Below are 21,823 nucleotides of genomic sequence, written 5' to 3'. Positions count from 1 at the left end.
ACCATAAATGCATTTTAAAAGCATATATATATATATATATATGTATATATAAAGTTTTTTTTCAAGATTTAGACTACTTATAATATTATTTATTTTTCGTCAATAAATATATGCGATATTTATGTGTATTTTAATTCATTTATCTTTATACAAAATTAAATCATACTTCCTCCCTCCGTCCAGAAAGAAGTGTTTTATTGAGAGTTGACACGGAAATTAAGGAATAATAGTATTTAATTGAGAGTGTGTATAAAGTAGAATATAAATGAATAAAATGTCCTTGCTTTTTTAAGGATTTTAAAGAGTATGTTAGAATAATAATTAGGGGTAATATGGAAAAGTAGGAATAATTTTGTTATAAAGTGGAGACCACGGCTACTATATAAGGAAATAAGACAATTATTTGGAACAGACGAAAATAGAAAAACAAGACAAATCTTTTGGGACGGAGAGAGTATATATTATTTATTTATATTTTATAGAATTTTATTCTCTACCTAATACTTATATATTAAATCTATTTTATTCAATTAAAAAATTCGAAATACTTTAACACAACATTTTAAATTTATTTTAAATATATATTTTTCAAAGTTTGACCAAATATCATCAATCAATTTTAAATCCTAGCTTGTTGAAATCACTTGACAACGAATTTCAATCTCACATATTTTTCCCCCAATCCACTTTGTACTCTTCAACATGCAAAAACATATTTCTAATTTATTTTCTTCATACCCTATTTTCTTCCCCAATTCGCAAATCTTCATATATAAATAACCCCTCGACATTTGCACAAATCGCAAGGACTCCACCTTTTACATGAACTAACTCCTAATGGCTAAGCTATACATTGCTTTTCTCTTCATTTCATTTCTCTTATCTTCCATTTTTCCTCTTTCCATTGCATTCACCAGACGAAAAGTCGATCCACTCACAGCTGGTCCGGTCCGCTATGCCCCGCCACTACACGTGGCGAAGAAATCGGCAGTCCTCCATTTCTATGTCCACGACGTAGGAGGTAACAATGGCACGGTGTGGGAGGTTGCACAAGCGGAGATCACAACAAATTATCGATCATTAGGGCAAGTTGTGGTTATGGATCACAAGCTCACTAATAAGCCTAACAAAAACTCGCTTGAGGTGGGCCGTGTGCAAGGGATGGTAGCATCAACCGGGTTACGGGAAATGGCAATGACGTTGAGCATGAACTTTGTGTTTACTCTCGGGAAGTTTAAGGGAAGCACGTTGTCTGTCCTTGGGTGGCTATCAGTCAACCAAAAGAAACGGGAACTACCCGTTCTTGGAGGGACCGGTGTGTTCCGGATGGCTCGTGGATATATAATCTCGAATACGTATTCATTTGATCCCATCAAGAATTATGGGATTTTGGAATATACCATCTATGTGTATTATACATAAAATCATATATATCATTGGTAGTTCGGGATTATTTCGTATTTTCCAAAATAATTTGAAAATATTGAAAGTTTGTTATATGTGTTTTAATTTGTTGTTTAATGTGAGTGATACTCATGTTGTCTTGTAAAAGTGTTTTCATTTGTCATTTTAATTTATCTACCAAAAGTGTGTTCATATCATATTTTTAATGTGAGTGATACTCATGTTGTCTTGTAAAAGTGTTTTCATTTGTCATTTTAATTTATCTACCAAAAGTGTGTTCATATCATATTTAATAAAAAATACTCCCTCTGTCCGGTAAGAGTTATATTTACTTTTTGTATTTTGATCTTTCGATATTAATTATTATATCAAAATATAGTACCAATCAAGAAAAATAGATAAAAAAAATACTTCTATAGTATCTTATAATACAAATATAATGACATTTGTATAATTATTATATTATACAAATGTAAAAATATTTTTATTGTAAGTACAATAACATAAGAGGTCAATGTAACTTTTGTTATTTGACGAAAAGAACATTTTTTTTTCTTTTAATCTATACGCACTACTTTTTCATCTATTTACACAAGTACCACGGATGGACCTCACATATTTCTTCCACTCATTCTACTTTAACCCAAACTTTAAATTAGTAACCCTATAAAATTTCAGTCTAGCATTACAAAAAAGCATATAAATAGTACTAAATTACTATTTTTCTTAATTTATGTAATGACTTCAAATATGAACATATTCTTTGCTTAACAAAACTATGTATTACTTGAATTTCTGTATAAAAACTGTCATAATATCTTATTTTTTGCATACTTTATTGATCTATTCCGCTTGGCATGATCCAAAATTGGTTTGTTAAGATTATTAACAATTTTTGCCCTTTTAAACAGTGATTCTGGCCCAGAAAAGCAAAGACACGAGAGGCAAGCGATAGTTGTTTCCCTTCGCAAGCGACGACCTCATCGCTCAGGCCAGCGACCCAGACACCCACCGCAGCGGAGCGACGACAACTCATTGAAATTAATGCCTAAGTGTCCAACCCACAACGGATCAGCCATTCCACTGTCAGCCACCATAGATCTCCGCTCAGTTGCGCTGATGCCCTCCAACCATCTGGGTGACCGAGGATGATCTACACCCTTACAAGTCGAAGCAAGAGAGGCGAGCACTCTGGGAATTATAGCCAGCAACTGCTTCAAATGAATAACTGCCTTCAACTGCCTAACTGCTCAGCGGTTGGAACCACTTTTCAACTGCTCGCAACTGCTACTTCCATAAGCTATAAATAGGGCCAAATATCTGTTTGTAAAATATACTTAGAGAGGAGTATAGAAGCATTGTATTCATTCACACACTTAGCTACCTTCCTGCCTTCCGAGAGTTCCAACCCTGTAAGGGAGTTCTCAGCAGAAATGGCCAGGGGAGTTGAGATTTCTCTTCTCCCTTGGCCACCACTTTACTGCTTCCCTAGTTCTAGTTTACCTTTTGATTTACAGCTTTTGTAGAAATAAAACTTTACAGTTTTAGTAGTAAGTAATGAAATATCACTTGTTCTTCGTCCTCACGTCTTCCCTATTTTCACATTTATATAAACTTTAGTTGTAAAGAACTCTAAATCGCTGAGAAAGAACGCAAAAAAATTGATTATCCAAGCCTTGTTTCTTTGTCACAAACAAATTCAGGGTAGTTCAATGTAGTTAAGTACGCGGGAGCCTTGTCAACCTGCTTAGTTACTGATCTAAATTCGATTTTGATTAAAAAGAGGTAACAGAAGGGTAAAGCCACTAATGAGTCAGAAATTGGAATAGTTAATGGGGCATAGGTGGTGGTCTATTAGGCCACAGAATTCCTAGTGACAATAGAGTTTCTTTCTTATAATATTCTGATTTTGGGTGTCATTGAAGTCTTTTTGTAAATTCTTTAAGGTCAAGTATCAACGATCAAAGTTCCTTATGATTTGGTTTATATGATTATCTTACTCGCTCCTGCCATTTTCGCATTATACATATATGTTTCGATTAAAAACCAGCATCGTTCGCTCATTTCATCCAGGATAATCTAGCTATTAAGAAATGCACAATTCAGACACAACAACTCTCTATCGCCCTCCTCCACTCGATCTATAGAAATATTGTGCCACTTCGCTCATGCCCGTACCGCTCACCCATCGCTGGCACCATCCCCACTTACTATCACTCCGCTCACCACCGCTCGCCCTTACCACTTTCTTTAGTTTTTCTTCAGCTTTCTTAGTTTTAGATTCAGGCTCGCTTTCGAGTGGGTCTCTTTACTGCCTTATCGCGGTTTTCACTAGATTAAAACATGAATTAATTTCGCGACTTAAAATCCCTGTGTTCGACCTGGAAACTCACCAGTTAAAAGTATAAAAAATTATGATAAACGATTCAGGGTCTACAACTACAAACTTTTTGTTATATCTGATCGCTCTCAATAACCCATTACACTTTATTTATCGAACAAAATTCCCTATATTTGAATATGCAAAAATCGTTTGTGTCATAATTTGGCGCCGTTGCTGGGGATTTTAAACTCAAGAACTTAAATCTTGGAAAGATCTAGTGAAGCACTATAATTAACCTTTAACTTTGTCTTGCTGTTTTATGTTTTATTATTGCATTTCTGACTTTTTCATTTGATGTGGCTATCTTTATGTCGGGGTCCGAAGCGTCTTCAGCGTTCTACCAGTCCAACTCATTCTTCTTGTTCACAAAGATGTTTGTTTAGAGAACTTACAAGAGTAAGGATCATGGCAAACCAAGAAAATGTCACTGCTCCCTCTACTACCGTCCCAGCTTTCCAGACTTTCGTTGGGACCTCCTCTAACTCTGCCACATCTGCATCGTCACAGGAGGTGCCGCTCCAAATCCCCGTTGTAGTCCGAACTATTGTTCCCTACGTCCTAACAGTTACTGAAGAGCAGCTCGTGAGGACGCTCAACAACATTCAGCAAGGGATGGCTGCACTACAAGCGCACCTTGCTCAGGTGGAAAAGACGCAAGCTGCTCAAGGGGGCGTTCATCGCTTCCCAAGCAGCTCAAGCCGCCTACACCGCTGCGACACCCACCATCACCGTTCTCTCTCCACCTACTGCTGAGCCTAACCAGAGGCAAGAAGGACAGAGGGCTGCTGATCGCCCATTTGCTGAAGTCCTTATGGACGTTCACTATCAGTCCCTCATGGATAGCACTTTAATTACAAGTTCTGTGCCCAGAGACTGTGGACATTATGAGGTGAAGCTTGCACTAGTAAGCTTGGCTAGCCAGAGCCAATTTCATGGGCTGCTCAATAAAAGCCCATACGAACATCTGTAGAACTTCAATAGAATCGCTGTCACCTCCAAATCGCACAGCATGACGGAGGACACTGCAAAACTAATATTGTTTCCATTTTCTTTATCAGGAGAGGCAAGGAAGTGGTTTGATAACCTCTACCCCGTTCCTGCCACATTCAAGGAAGAAGCGCAGGCCTTCATGAGCAAATACCATCCTGTGTCAAAGATCATCAGTCAGAGGAATGAGATCCTAAGTTTCAAGAAGGCTGGTGATGAGACCCTGCCCAAAGCTTAGAGCCGCTAAAAGCAACTGCTCCGCAACTGCCCTCATCATGAGATCACTGACTTCATGGAGCTCTAGATCTTCTATTCAGGGATCACTCCAAAGTTGAGGATGTCCCTGGATGCAGTAGCAGGTAGCTCGCTGATGGGGCGATGTGCTTCAGAAGCGAGGGCTTTGATTGAAAGGATGGCGTCCAATCAGACAAGTTTTCCAAAGACCAACAGGCCGGAGCCATCGAGGGATCTTTACCAGGTTCCCATTTCGGTCTCACAAGATGCACGGATTGACATCTTGTTGGTCCAAATTAAAGAGCTTTCCAAGCTCGTAAAGCAGGACCTCGGTAACAAGGGAAAACAGGTAGTAAGTGAGGCCACGGTTACTAATGAGTGCGCCTATGTCAACCAATCTAGCCCGCAGGTTGTTGAGAGCTCATCTGAGCAGACTCAAAACCCAGCGGAGGTTTTCTATATGGTGAATAGAAATGCTCCTCAGTTCCAGCAATTTCAGAAAGGGTGCTCAAGGGCCCGCTGGACCGCGTCCTCAGCAACAATTTCAACAGCCACAACAATTTGTTGCGCAACAATATTATCAGGGGGGATTCTATCCACAACAAAAATACTTTTAGGCCCGCCCCACTTTCCACAGTAGGCACCTATTTTTGCTCAACCTCCCACAGCAGCTCAACAGCCGTTGAGTCTGGAGGAGCTTTGGATAAATACCGAGCACGCAAATTAGGAGTTCCAACGTAACACGTGTGCCTTGATCAAGATGCTGGAAATTCAGGTCGGGCAGATAGCTGAAGTTATGAAGCTGAAGCAAAAAGGAACATTGTCTAGGATAGTCGAGACTATCCCGAATCAAGCGAAGGCTGTCGAGACAAGAGGTGAAAAGCAGACGCAATCGCTACCACTGCCAAACAGAGGTATCAACTTCTTTTCTACTCCTATTGTTGCTAATTTACCTGTGCATGATGAAGTTAGACAAATTCCAAGCGAGGAAGAAGGTCCTTCACATCCGCGAACGATACCAGCTGCTCGGGTACCTGAATAGAAGGAAAAGGCCCCCGCTCAGTCTGTAGCCAAGGCCCCTTTTCTAGCTAGGCTTGGGAAGAAGGACAACTCCAGGGAATTTGAGAAGTTTGTACATACTTTCCGTAGTCTTAAAGTGACTATACCGTTTGCTGATGCTTTGTCGCAGATGCCACATTACGCTAAGTTCGTAAATGATATAATCAATCGAAAGCGGGCATTTTTTGAGGAAGCTGCAATGGTACAATTGGTAAGTGTGTGCAGCGCCGTATTCAAGGAGGACCTCCCGAAGAAACTAAGCGATCCTGGGAGTTTTATCATTATTTGTACTATAAGAAATCTAGAACCGATTAGGGCATTATGTGATTTAGGAGCTAGTATCAATCTTATGCCTTTTTCGCTTTTTAGTAAATTAGGGCTTTATGAGTTGGAAGCATGCAGAACTGTAATACAACTTGCAGATAAATCAATAAGACTTTCAAACGGAATTATTCGTGATGTATTAGTGCAAGTACAAATTTACTTTCCCTGCAGATTTCATAATAATGGAAATGAGCGAAGATCGCGAAATTCCAATCATTCTGGGGAGACCTTTCCTGGCCACCGCTCAGGAAACTATTAACGTCGCTCAAGGCAAAATCACATTGAGCATAGGTGGAGATAAAGACACATTCTCCATGAACAATGCGATGCACCAACCTCAGTAGGAGAATTGTGATTTTATTGATAAGTTAAAAGAATTATCAACTTTTGAGAACTATTTGACGCTTGAAACTCTGGAAGAAATTTTAGATAATTGTTTGCTCGAGCTGGACAATAATATGGGCTCTGGTGGGGGAAGCGATAGGGTAATACCTCCCGTGGAGTCCATCGAAAAAGCAAAGTGAGAGCCAGAGAGCGATGCCTGCACCAAGGACGAGTTGAAGAAACTACCTGAGCACCTCAAATATATATACCTTCGCCCGGAGGACACTTACCCGTTGATAATCTCCGCTTTACTATTGTCGGACCAGGAAGCTCAGCTCGGGTCGCTTCTCAAAAGAAGACAAGCGGCGTTTGCATAGAAGATAACAGATTTAAAAGAAATCAGACCAACGGTGTGCATGCACCATATCAGACTGGATGCTGAGGCGCGGCCAGGTAGACAGCCTCAGCGGTGTTTAAACGAGAACATGCAAGAGGTAGTGAGGAAAGAGGTAATAAAACTTTTCGATACAAGAATCATCTATCCTATAAGTGACAGCCAGTTGGTTAGCCCAACCCAGGTGGTCCCCAAGAAATGAGGCTTTGTCGAGCAAACAAGAGATGAAGGGGAGGTTTTCATAACAAGACCTGTCACTGGATGGAGAGTATGCATCGACTACAAAAGGTTGAATGCGGCAACCAAGAAGGATCACTTCTTGTTGTCGTTCCTTGATCAATGCCTGGAGAAGCTCACAGGATATGAATACTACTGTTTTCTCGATGGCTACTCAGGATACCATCAAATTCCTATCAAGCTGGAGGACTATGAGAAGACTAATTTTACCTGTCCTTATGGTACATTCGCCTATAGGAGGATGCCATTTATGCTCTGCAATGCCCCGGCCACCTTCCAGCGATGTATGTACCATATATTCAACAATCTTCTGGACTCCTACATTGAAGTTTTCATGGATGACTTCTCGGTATATGGCAAGATATTTTCCCGATGCCTGAATAATCTGGAAAAAGTGCTTATCCGCTACATCGAGACTGACCTTGTGCTTAACTGGGAGAAGTGTCATTTAATGGTAAATGAAGGAATTGTCTTGGCCACTGGGCAGTTTCCCGCTCATACAGTACAAAGCAAAAGAAAAGATTGCTCAGTTTAGCAAAGGATTATTTTTTGGATAAACCTTATTTGTTCAATATCGGCTCTGATGGGATAATCCGCCGCTGTGTAGTGGAATCTAAGGTTCCGCTAATTCTGAACGAATGTCATGGGTCCCATGTAGGAGGGCATTTCACTGGCCTGCGCACAACGGCCAAAGTTTTGCAGTCAGGCCTTTTTTGGCCTACTGTACAAACAGATGTGATGCCTTTGCTAAAGCTTGTGATAAGTGTCAACAATTAGTCTTTATCTCAAAATGGGATGAGATGCCTCAAACTGGAATCTTGTTTGTGGATATTTTTTATGTGTGGGGGATAGATTTTATGGGCCCTTTTCCGAACTCAAATGGGAAATTATACATTCTGGTGGCAGTGGATTACGGGAGCAAGTGGGTCGAAGCGCAAGCGCTCCCAACGAATGATGGTCGTCCTGTGATCCACTTCCGAAAATACACTATATTCCCAAGTTCCGGGGTCCCCAGAACTATAATAAGCGATGAAGGCAGCCATTTTGTGAATATGGCGCCACAAACTTGTCTTCAGCAATATGGTGTTCGCCAGCATTTAACTACCCCCTATCATCCACAAGCAAGCGGTCATCAAGTGGAAGTTTCAAACAGAAAGATCAGCACATCCTCCAAACCACAGTTAATAAAAGTCGCAAGAATTGGAAAGAAAATTGGATGATTCACTGTGGGCATATGGAACAGCTTTCTAAACTCCAATTAGGATGTCCCCATATAGGCTTGTGTATGTAAAAGCCTGTCATCTACCTCTGGAACTCGAGCATCGCGCGTATTGGGCCATCAAATCTCTGAACTTTGATCTTCTCCCTGTGCAGGAGAAGCGCGCTGAACGATTGCTTGATCTGACTGAGTTCCACTACCTTGCATACGAAAGCACTAAACTCTATAAGGAAATGATGAAATTCTATCATGACAGGAAGTTGAAGAAGAAAGAGTTCACCGAAGGATCCAAGGTTTTATTATATGATACTAGGCTCTACCTATTTCCAGGGAAATTAAGATCACGGTGTACTGGGCCATATATAGTCAGACAAGTTCTGCCAAGTGGAGCCACAAGAATCAACAATGTGGACAACCCTAGGGAAAGTGATTCCTTCCTAGTCAATGAGCCGAGAATGAAACCATATATTGAAGGGCCTAGTTTGCAGCGGGCCAATACGGATATTAATCTGGTTGAGGTACAGAAGCTCGCTCAATGATAGAATTGAAAATAATATCTAGAAGCGCCTAATTTTTAAAAAAAGTAATCGCCAAATTTACAGCTTTAGTTATCGTTTTCCTTAGAATAGTTATTATCGCTTTCATAGTTAGATTTTACAGGTTTAGTTATCGTTTTTTGTAGAATAGTTGTTATTACTTTGATAATTAGGATTATTATTTTTTAGAAGTTAGTTAAATTAGGACTGTCGTGCCTTTTGGCTTAACTAATGCCCCTAGTACCTTTATGAGATTGATGAATCATGTTCTTATATCTTTCATAGGAAAGTTTGTGGTTGTTTACTTTGATGACATCTTGATCTATAGTAAAGATTTGTATGCACAGATTGAGCATGTCTGAGAAGTGTTCACTTTATTGTGGTAGAACAAACTATATGCAAATGTTGAAAAATGTGCAATTTGTGTTTCTAGATGTCTATTCCTTGGCTATGTTGTTAGCGCACAGGGAATACAAGTCGATGAGGAGAAGATCAGAGCCATCCAGGAGTGGCCTGTCCCTATTACTGTTCGTGAAGTTCGTAGTTTTCATGGCTTGGCGGGATTCAACCGAAGGTTTATTCGTGATTACAGCACTATTGCATCTCCTCTTACTGCTGTTTTCGCAAGGATGAACTATTTGGTTGGGGAGAAGTGCAACAAGAAGCCTTCAACAAGCTGAAATATTTGTTAACTCATGCCCCAATTCTTAAACTCCCGAACTTTAAACTAATATTTGAGCTTGAATGTGATGCTTCAGGCGTGGGCATTGAAGCCGCTCTAATGCATAATCGCCAACCTATTGCATACTTCAGCGAGAAGCTAGGTGCGTAGCCTTGAACTACCAACTTGTGACACGGAGTTAAATGCCTTGGTTTGTGCACTTCAGGAAAAATTTTATTGGCCAGGGATGCGCGCGGATGTGGAACAACACATTCCATGTTGCATTACATGTAGAAAAGCCAAATCCAAAATGCTACCACATGGTTTATATACTCCCCTGCCTACATCCGACACACCTTGGGTAGATTTGAGTATAGACTTCATTTCAGGGCTACCTCGTACAAATGGAGGTAAGGACTCTATCATGGTTGTTGTCGATAGGTTTTCAAAAATGTCCCACTTTATTCCTTGCAATAAGACGAATGACGCAATGCATATTGCTAATTTGTTTTTCAAAGAAGTAGTTAGAATGCATAGAATTCCCCGTACAATTATATCTGATAGGGACATTAAATTCTTGAATTTTTTCTGGAAAAACTTTTTGGGGAAAATTAGGGACGAAACTTCTCTTTTCTACCTCATATCACCAACAAACAAATGGTCAAACGGAAGTAACAAATCGCACCCCAGGCACCCTCCTTAGGTGTATTATCAAAAAGAATTTACGTAGTTAGGAAAGTTGTTCTCCCTCATGTTGAGTGTGCATATAAACGTGCTATTCATAGTGCTACTAACATGTCCTTTTTTGAAGTAGTGTACGGCTTCAATCCATTTTCTCCAGTTGACCTATTGCCACTACCATGTAGTGAGCGAAAAAATATTAATTTCAGGGATCGGGCACAAAAGATTAAGGAGCTTCATAAGACAGTACAAAAGAAAATTAACGCCACTAGTGCGCAAAATGCCAAAGCTGCTAATCGTCACCGCAAGAAGATTGTCTTCCAACCCGGTGACTGGGTGTGGCGACACTTACGAAAAGAGAGATTTCCGGCACAATGCAAGTCTAAGTTGTCCCCACGAGGCGATGGTCCTTTTCAAGTTGTTGAATGCATCAACGATAATGCTTACAAACTAGACCTCCCAGGTGAGTATAATGTCCATGCTACATTTAATGGTGTTGACTTGTCTCCGTTTGATGTAAATGACGAGAGGTTGATGGAACAACCTTTTCAAGAGAGGGGGGATGATGTGACCATCATGACGGAATCGGACCCAATCATAATTCCTCCTAGACCAATCACTAGGAGCGGAGCCCGTAATTTTCAAATGGCAATTACAAAGTGTGTCAAACTTCAATTCCACTGCTGAACTCTACACCGAGGATCAAAATAAACCACGCATTCTTCTAGAATTGGACCACAAGTCCGAAGGACCATTAGGCCAGGAGCACCTTACAAGGCATTGGACCTCCCCTAAATTACTATACATAATTGAAGGGATCCCGTGAATCAATATCCCCTAAATGAAGGAATTTCATAGATCAAGGGATTACCAATAATCATGGGGTTGCCATGAATTATGGGTCAATAATACTAAATAAGGCTGATTAAAATAAATATCCCCTATATGATTTTATTTCCTTTAAGAGTGTACTTTCTTGTTTTAATTGTCTACGGTTCCTCTATAAAAGATACTATGATTATCATTGTAAGGATTATTCATTCAACAAAGATTCTTTATAAACTAGTGTTTAAGAACGATTCTTGTGTTTTTTTTTAAGTGTAATCTTGAGTGATTCGGTTACATCTTCATATCCCCAAATCGAGTTGTTTCGAGTGATTTGAAACAAGTCATGGCCTCTTGAATAGTACTGGAACTATTCTTGCCTTAGCTTGTATTGTCAGCTTGTTTAAAGGATTGTGAAACGTGAGCTTGATCTCTCGTGTTGCCTTCCCGACTACCTCTCAATCCAAGAGATTCCATTTTATCCCCATTAATATAGATATATATCTATACATCCATCCCTTATTCTATCCAAATCTTTCCAATATTGTTATTACATATTCCTGTGGAATTCAATCTGAACTGTCATCCTTGGCAAGTTTGCATCAATCCTCTACGAGAGAGGATTTGACCCCGAGAAGATCTCAGACCCGTTCGCCAACTGGCCAAGGGGGCAGGGCCTAACCTGGTTGATACGAAATCCCAATGACCCAGTGGATGTGTCACTGGTGAGGGAATTTTATGAAAACATGAGTCAAGCTGACATTCCCCGGAACATATATGTCCGAGGGAGATGGGGTTGACTATTCAGCAAGAAAGATCAACCGGGTCCTCGGTTGGGAACACCACTACCCAATTCTGGAGAAGGAGGACAAGCTAAAGGCGACGGAGAAGTTCAACTCACTTGAGCTGCAATCGCTGTACAAGACAGTCGCCACCACCCCCGAGTACGACAAGAGGAACCTGAAGTTCGGGTCAGTGGACGAAGAGAAAAATGAATAGGTTAAGTGGTCACTGAATCGAATAATGATCACCACTCACACCACCGATATCCACCTTGATTTCCTCATTGCCCTGCGCTCAATCCTGGAGGAGATTGTTGATATTGATTTGGACGCGATCATCTGCATAGACATTTGGGTGAGAAGAAAGGTGGACCGAACGCTGGGTTATGGGACCCTGATAACCGAACTACGCAGACGTGTAGACGTTGATCTGCCCACTCCAGCCCCAGGCTTGCAAATGAAACCGCTGCTCCCAACGGCCTTCCACAAAACTTCATTGGAGTCCAAGGGGTTTGTCCTCATCCCAAGTAGAAAAAGAGGAAATCGAAGGCAGTTGTCCCTCCCCCTCCGCCGAAAAGACGAATGAAAGTCGTTGGGGAGGAGATAGTTCGAGAAGAGGTGGCACCCGAAGCCGATCTGGAGGAGGCTGCTACAGAACCAGACTCGAATGTCTCCGATGAAACCCCCGCCGACGAAGAGGAGGAGGCCCTCCACTTTGCTCGGGAGATAGAGAAGGATTTTTTGGTCCAGAGCAGGCCAAGAGCGATAAGAGAGGAAAGGCTCCGGCGACAGCCGCTGGTGAGAAGAGATCAAAACAGAAGGAGGACCCCACTTCGAAGCCAGTCGAGAAGAAGCAGAGAGTGAAAGTGGCACTGAGAAAAAATCCAACACCCCCTCGGCGAGCAACAAGGCAGGAGAAAGGGAAGGGTAAAGCGGTGGAGAAGGAAGCAACAAAGGATATAATCCAACTTTCCCGTCTCAGGAAGGGGATCACTATTAGGGAACCCATTGCTCAGCCCGAGCGATCCTCGCCAGCGGAGCTTACGAAGGAGAGGTGCCACCCAAGGAAGCGATTCCAATTGGCAATGAACCTGCTCCTAGCGACCAGCAGGGGACAGGTGAGCCAACTGTTGCTGGAACTCTAGCCAAGGAACCCGCACCCGTTAACCAGCCGAGAGCGGAGGATCCTACTGCTGCTGGACCAGAGGAGGAGCGGGAGACCGTGATCACGGAAGAAACCATAGGCGGAATCGACGTCACAGTGGAGTCTTATAAGGAATAACCCGCCGAGGTCCCCACTGCCATAACTGTTGAAGTTTTCAGTGAAACCGACGAGGTTGAGGCAGCCATAACCACTCTCCCTATCCTGCAGGTGTCTCCATGAGCGACAGAGACAACACTGGGGACGGCAAAAGAAGAGCCTATGCCATACAGTCCCAAAACACCAACGGAGACTGGAACACCTGCAGAGATTCTGACTCCGGCCTCGGCAAAATCAGACAAAACAATCATCGACGAGGAGAAGGATAAAGAAGAAAAGAGATTTAGGGAGGAGCAAGCTCAGCTGTTCGCCGCAATACAACAGTTGGAACAGAAGCGACAGCATGAGCGACAGAAGAAGAGGAAAATGAAGGTGCTGGTTAAGTTGCTAAAATACTGGAAACCGCTGTCCCAAATCCAACTGTGATTCAGAACATACGTAGAACGAAAGAAAGCAGAGCAGTTGGAGTATGAGGCAGCGAGGCAACTTGTTTTTCTGAGGGATGTCACTCCTGAACTAGCACCGGATTCTGAAGGGGAGAACAAGCCAGTAGACATGAGTTCAACTGACTCAGAGCGACAGTCACCAACACCCGCGGAGGCAAGCACTTCAACCTCCTGCGCGGCTTTTGAAACTCTGGTAAAACGACTGGATGAACTCGACGAAGCTATGCTCAGGCAATACCTACTGCTCCATTCACTAATACATTCTCACGTTGGGAATTTGGCTAAGATACTGACTACTGGCCAAAAAGCAAGCGCCGCACTATAATCGTGCGTCGGAGCGCTGGAGACTCAAGCTGCAAGCCTGGGTGAAACTCAAACAGAAATTTTGAAGGCACTTGCGGCCATCATCCAGCATAATGCAATCATTATGGAACAACAACTTAATACAGTGAATAGTCTCCAAAGAATTGAAGAACTAGTGCGGCAACAAGGGAAGAAATCACCCCCGGGACGAGGACCCACGAGCGGCAAAGGAAAATGATGTTGGGTCCTCTCCATGTACATACATTTTGGGATTGGCAAGGTTTGTACAGAAGTTTAATAATCAATGACACGAAAATTTTTTGGTAACAAGTGGAATTTATCTTTACCGTGTGCCTAACATAATTTGAAGCACGTGTTTTTATTTGAAATCCTTTTAATACCTCGTTGCGTTAACCTTGTAATATGTTTCAGAGTAAAGATAGATAGCTTGCAAACACCAGACTGAGTAATCGTCCCTTCACCTTTATCAACTATGTGAATATTGAGTTAAACTAAGTAACCGCTGACATTACTTGTAAAGATTAGTGCCCCCTTTATTTCAATTTCTCCATACTCAGTAGGGTAAGCGAACTTTTGTCTATCGACTTCATTCACAAGAGATGACTTGAAAAGATAAATCCTTAAATATGGTTTAAGACACAATGTAAGCGAAGTGGGGAGGACCTATTATTACAAAAGGGGCTGAAAAGGCCTAGGTGCACAAAAATCAAAGAAGATCATGACCAGACACAATGTTTGTTTGAAACTCTTGATCAAAAAAAATAAAGATAATTTTCCGCACCCTTCAGCCGAAGGCTCCCTTAATCAAAAAAATAGTACCCGCTGCGAGCAGAGTAGATGATACCTGGATAACTTCGTTCATGTTAGATCAACTGAAAAGTTTGAATGCTTAAGGATCAATTGTTTCTATTCGAGATTCACCTTATTCCCAATCATGGTACTGGTCTTAGGCAATACTTGACTGTAGTGAACGGAATAAGTTTTTGCTCACATAATTTAGTTTGTTCGAGGATGAACAAAGGTTTAGTGTGAGGAGGTTTGATGACTCCAAATATGAGCATATTCTCCACTTAACAAAACTATGTATTACTTGAATTTCTATATAAAAACTATCACAATATCTTATTTATGGCATACTTTATTGATCTATTCCGCTTGGCATGATCAAGAATTGGTTTGTTGAGATTATTAACATTTTTTTCCCTTTTAAACGGTGATTATGGTCCATAAAAGCTAAGACATGAGAGGCAAGCGATAGCCATTTCCGCTCGCAAACAACGACCTCATCGCTCATGCCAGCGACCTAGACACCCACCACAGCGGAGCGACAATAACTCACTGAAATTAATGCCTAAATGCCCAACCCGCAGCGGATCAGCAGTTCCACTACTAGCCAGCATAGATCTCCTCTCAACTACGCTGATGCCCTCCAACGATCTAGGTGAGCAAAGAAGATCTGCGTCCTTACAAGTCAAAGCAAGCGAGGCGAGCACCCTGGGAGTTATGGCCAACAACTGCTTCAATAGAATTACTGCCTTCAACTGCTTAACTGCTCAGCGGTTGGAACCACTTCTCAACTGCTCGCAACTGCTACTTCAATTAGCTATAAATAGGGCCAGATATCTGTTTGTAAAATATATGTCAAGAGGAGTATAGAAGCGTTCTATTCATTCACACACTTAGCTACCTTGCTGCCTTCCGAGAGCTCCAACTCTGTAAGGGAATTCTCAGCAAAAAATGGCCAGGGGAGTTGACATTTCTCTTCTCCCTTGGCCACCACTTTATTGTTTCCCTAGTTCTAGTTTACCGCTTTGATTTACAACTTTTGTATAAGTAAAATTTTACTGTTTTGGTAGTAAGTAATGAAATATTACTTGTTCTTCGTCCTCACGTCTTGCCTATTTTCACATTTATATAAACTTTATTTGTAAAGAACTCTAAATCGCTAAGAAAGAACGCAAAAAAAAATCGATTATCCAAGCCTTGTTTCTTTGTCACAAACAAATTCAGGGTAGTTCAATGTAGTTAAGTGCGCAGGAGCCTTGTCGACCTGCTTAATTACTGATCTAAATTCGATTTTGATTAAAAAGAGGTAACGGAAGGGTAAAGTCACTAATGAGACAGAAATTGGAATAATTAATGGGGCATAGGCAGTGGTCTATTGGGTCACAGAAAGTCCTAGTGGCAGTAGGGTTTATTTCTTATAATATTCTGATTCTAGGTATCATTGAAGTCTTGTTGTAAATCCCTTAAGGTCAGGTATCAACGATGAAAGTTCCTTATGATTTGGTTTATATGATTACATTACTCCCTCCTGCCATTTTCACATTATACATATATGTTTCGACTAAACACCAGCATCATTCGCTCATTTCACTCAGGATAATCTAGCCATTAAGAAATGCACAATTCAAACACATCACCTCTCAATCGCCCTCCTCCGCTCGATCTATAGAAATATTGTGCCACTTCGGTCACGCCCGTACCGCTCACCCATCGCTGGCACCATCCCTGCTTACCATCGCTCCGCTCACCACCACTCGCCCTTACTGTTTTCTTTAGTTTTTCTTCAGCTTTTTTAGTTTTATATTCAGGCTCACTTTCGAGCGGGTCTCTTTATTGCCTTATCGCCGTTTTCACTAGATTAATACTTGAATTAACTCTGCTTGATGTAAAATCCTTGTGTTCGACCTAAAAACTCACCAGTTAAAGAGTATAAACAATTTTGATAGACGATTCAGGATCTACAACTACAAACTTTTTGTTGTATCTTATCACTCTCAATAACCCATTACACTTTAATTCTCAACCAAAATTCTCTGTGTTTGAATATGCAAAAATCATTTGTGTCACTAGGTACCCAAAGTTTATAGCGTAATTTTATAAGACGAATAATTGATTGATTGTTGTTGTTTGTGACATTGCTTTATAGTTGGATTTTAGAGAAGGACGTCATATCTTGTAGACTTTTATTTCCTACTCTTTCTATGCCATCTTCAAAAGTTGGATATTGTGACAGCATTGGAGAATTTGCAAGATTCTGACTTTGTAATTGCATGAACCAATTGGGGTTGCTTGAAGATCAATAATTATTTGCATGTTCTTTGTAAAAATAAAATTTTTTGTATAATTTATTGGTTTGGGCTGAATACAAATGAAGCTTCCAAATCAACTCAGGTCTAAGGGACACCGGTGGCATCAGCCTTCGTCAAAGAGCTTAAAATTGCATATAAATGTGATTTAAGGAGTTTAGAGAATTTTTTAGAATGCTATTAGAGTTATTACAAAAAAAAAATTTTTAGAACTCCTATCTACGTCAAGGAGTTCTGGAACTCCTAAATTTGTCAAAGTTTAGTAGTTTTTAAAACTATTTTAAGATCTACTTAAAAAATTTGACTTATGACTAATTCGTTCTTCGTTGGACATTATTGGAGTTTAATCCTACAATTATGGAATTCTCTCTCTCTCTCAAATTTATATGTTTCTTTTGTCCACAAAAATATTTATTTTCTATTTAAAACAAATCAGTTTTAGACACTCCTTAATTTCTATTATTCAACATTACATTTATTAACACAAATATCACAACACTATCAGAATTTCGCCATTTAGCTTCGGAATCAATTTACGAAAAAATAATATAAATATATTAAATGTATTTTATTATAATAGTTTCAAAAATTTTAAGACTATTTTTTATATAATAACTTTTATTTTGATAGTTTCAAAAATTTCGAGGCTATTCCGTGACTATTGCTATAAGGTCCGGAATTTTTCGAGATTGTTGAAAACAGCCTCGGAATTTCCGAAGATTTATTATATTTATATTATTTAATTTTAAATAAAAAGGTTCGAAAGTTTCAGAGTCTGTTAATTAGTCTCAGAATTTTTGAAACTTTAGTATATATTATTTATATTTAATTAAACCTTCGTTTTGAAATTTCTGAGAGACTCTATGTATATTATATATTTATGCATAATTTATTAAATAGTCTCAAAATTTCTGAACTTATATATATTATTTTAATAAAAAGGTTTGGAAAAATCCGAATCTATTTTAAATAGTCTCGGAAATTTCGTGACTACTACGATAAGTTTCGGAATTTTTCGAAGCTATTTTAAATAGCCTCGGAAATTTCATGACTTCTACTATAAGTTTCGGAATTTTCCGAAGCTATATTAAATAGCCTTGGAATTTTTGAAGGTTTATTATGTATATAATAAAAAGATTCCAAAGTTTTTGAAACTATTAATAGGTCTCAGAATTTTTTAAGTTTTAGTATAGATATTATTTATATTTAATTAATAAAATAGTTTCAAAATTTCTGAAACTTTATTATATATAGGCAAAATAGTAGAAAAACCCCTATAGTTTCCCGAAATTGCTTAAAATCTCCCGTGGTTCTAAAACTCCAAAAAACCTACTTGTGGTTTCCAAAATGTTGCAAAAAAATCCCCCCCCTCCGTTAGGATTTAACGGAGGTTGTCTATGACGCGCCTGAAATGCGATTTTAGGTACATAGAGATATATTTTTCTTCCATATTTTTCTGCTTTCTTTTTCTTCTGCATACTTCTAGAATTTTATCTCAATTCATTTTTTTTCATTTTAAATCCGCTAAACACAACATAAATTTTAAACTGATCCCAAATTTATCACAAGTAATCGACCGGGCATGGAGATGGAAATGAGAATGCGTAAGTTATTATTCACTGTCGATTTCTTCTTCTGTTTTACCAAACTCAAAAATATTTCTTCTTCTATTTTACCAAACCCACAAATATTTCTTCTTCTATTTTACCAAACTCAGAAATCTTAGAATTCAATTTGACATCAAGATTTAAAATCAATCTAAGAAGAAAGAAAGGACTTGCTGTTGGTTGCAACTGTGTACGAAATAATTGGGGATAAAAAATAAAGAAGAAAGAAAATCGGAAAAAAAGAGATAGAGAAAGAAAAAAAAAATTGGAGAAAAAAAAAATAATGTCCAGCCCCTTCTTTCTCGTCTTCTTCTTTCCATTCTCTTCTTTTTTTCTCTTTCTTTTCTTCCTTTCTTCTTCCCTGCTCCAGCCGCTTGTGCCCGTCATCTTCTTTCTCTTCTTATTCTTTTCCAATTCTTCTTTGAAGAAAAAAAGAATTGGAGATGAAGAACAAGAAAAAAAAATTGGGGGAAAAAGAAAAAAAGAAAGAAGCGGGTGGAATTGCTACGGCCTGAAAAAGAATTAGAGAAGAAAAAGAGAAAGATTGAGGAAAAAGATGTGTGAAGAAGAATTTGGGGAAGAAAATAAGATAGAAGAAAGAAGATTGGGAGAAAAGAAGAAGAAAGAACCGAAAAAGAAAGAACAAAAATAAATTAAAAAATATATAAATACGGGTATAACTCTCAAATTTGATAAAATTTAACGTTCGTTAGTCAAATTTAAATAGGGAAGAATGCGCAATATTTTGAAAAAACACAAATAGATTTTTTAAAATTTTAAAACCACGAAAAGTTTATAGCGAATTCGTAAAACCACATAGTTTTTTTCTCCTTTTGCCTTATATATATAACTTATATTTAATTAACTAGATAGCCTCAAAATTTTTGAAATTTTATTATATATACTATTTTTCAATAAAAAAGACTTGCATTTTCCTTAGCCTATCAAATAATTCAAATTCCGGCTTCAATTTTCCACCTAATCATTCAAATTTCCCCTAGTTTATCAAATTTCTCTAATTTAAAATAATTAAAACGTACCATATAAAAATTATAAACAAAACTACCTAAACCCTAATTTATCCACAGATCTCCCCCCTCCTCCCTCCCCAAATACCTCATTCTTCCTCCCTACCTTTATTCCTCCCTTTCTTCTTCTTCTATTTCTACTTATATATTTTTTTCCTCCTTCTTCATCAATGGTGAAGGAAACGAAGCAGCAGAGCCTCCTCCTCCATCTTCTTCTTCATCTTCTTCTCCGGCGGTCAGCAGCAGGGCGCAGGAAACAATAGGTCCTCTCCAGCGGTGGCCTCGGCAGCGATGGCGGCAACGACGGGCACCCCTCCCCCTCTTCATCTTCTTCTCTGGTAGCGGCGGCAGCGGTGGAGGCGGCTCCTCTTCCTTCTTCTTCCTCTCCGACGGCAGCAGCAGTGGCGGCGAACGCCGTCGCCCCTCCCCCTCTTTTGTCATCTTCTCCGGCAGTGGCAGGAATTCTTTTTCTTCTCCGGTGGTGAAGACGGCGGGCGCTCCTCCTCTTTCGTTTTTTTTCTCCGGTAGCCACGGGTTCAGCTTCGGCGGGGCGCCAGTGACAGCATCTCCGGCCGTGGCGGCAGCAAGAATGTCTCCGGAAAGAAGATTTCATATTTTTTTTTTCTTAAAAATAAATTAAATAATTGCTTCCGAATTTTCGAAGCTATTTTAAATAGTCTCAGAAGTTCCGAAGTTAATAGCTTTGGAATTTCCGAACATATCTGAAATTTTCTCAGAATATCCGAGACTTCCTACGGTAGTCTCGGAAATTTCGAGATTTCACAAAAAAACCATGAAAAATTAGTCACGGGAGCATTTCCGAGACAATGTCCAAGGGTAAAAGGAAATAAGTTCGGAAATAATTTATTTTTCGAACCACTTTTTCAAGGCTAAACATAAAATTTCAGGTAGTACAACTATTTAAAGACTTAATCTATAAAAAAAAAATAACTTTATTAACTTACTCATATATTTTCAATATATGGTATTTTATGTCACAATTAACAAATATTATACTATATTCATTCAAAATATATTTAGCCAAATAAGCATATATTTTGTAGACAAGAAGAGTATTACATTTCCTATTCAAAATTTGAAAAACGAAGACCAAGTAATACTTAAAAGTTATTTTTAGGATCATTGCATAAATTTTCTTTTCAATTATTTAAATAATTGCAAAACCATAGGCTAAAATATCTAAATTTCTTGTAATCTTTCAAATTCACAAATGCTCACGCAAAATCTATCTGGCCATCTTAAAATGATTGTTGTATAGTTCAATTCAAGAAATGAATTCAGATGGATCAATGAATTCAATTGACTACAGAAATTTTGAGCAAGAAAATTTGTGTCTCATGCTACGTACATGCATTTTTATTGCTTTCGATTGTATCCAAGAAGTGAAAATGGATTGCCCACCTCCTTGTCAAGCATGTAACAAAATGAGTTTCTAATCTATAAGGTGGATATAACCAATTGTTTAGGTGTCTTCATCATTTAAAATAGTTTAACTCCATATAAGGTTACATAATAACGATACATCTTCTTTTAAGAGATCTTTCACTTATAATGAACACTACTATCAATTTTTATCCTAAAAATATCCATATTAAGCATGCATTTAGGACTATTAAATATTAGGGGTGTTTTTAACTTGGTTTTTAAATAGACGTATTTTTTTATGTTAAATATTCAGAGTATTTTTAACTTGGTTTTTAAATAAATGTATTTTTATGTTAAACATGAAATATAGTGTCGAAAATATAATAACTAATATTTTGTATTGAATAGTTGACTTTGGAAAAGTAGATAAAGTGCATGTATTGCTAGACTTGTTGTATTTATATCTATATCTATATTCATATCTATTTCTATATTTATATCCATATATATATATATATATTTAGTTATAGTTATTAGGATGGATTTTCTAAATGTCTCCCTCTATAAATATTCTTCTTTTTTCCTTTTCTTTGAAATAATATAACAATATTTTCTCTTATTTCTTATAT

The 21,823-nt window shown here is 38.9% G+C and overlaps 1 protein-coding gene across 1 annotated transcript; it reads left to right on the top strand.

The window, feature by feature from the left end:
• The first annotated feature begins 789 nt into the window (after positions 1-789).
• On the top strand, positions 790-1,610 carry LOC127261848 (dirigent protein 22-like). Its single transcript, XM_051290270.1, has one exon. The coding sequence runs from the start codon at positions 838-840 to the stop codon at positions 1,420-1,422; it is 585 nt and encodes a 194-aa protein (XP_051146227.1). The 5' UTR covers positions 790-837; the 3' UTR covers positions 1,423-1,610.
• Positions 1,611-21,823: the final 20,213 nt, after the last annotated feature.

This window comes from Andrographis paniculata, unplaced genomic scaffold, assembly GCF_009805555.1.
Source record: "Andrographis paniculata isolate CXL003 unplaced genomic scaffold, ASM980555v1 Contig64END, whole genome shotgun sequence".
NCBI lineage: Eukaryota > Viridiplantae > Streptophyta > Magnoliopsida > Lamiales > Acanthaceae > Andrographis > Andrographis paniculata.
Note: the sequence above shows the minus strand (reverse complement) of the source record. Positions and strands in the feature narration are given on the sequence as shown.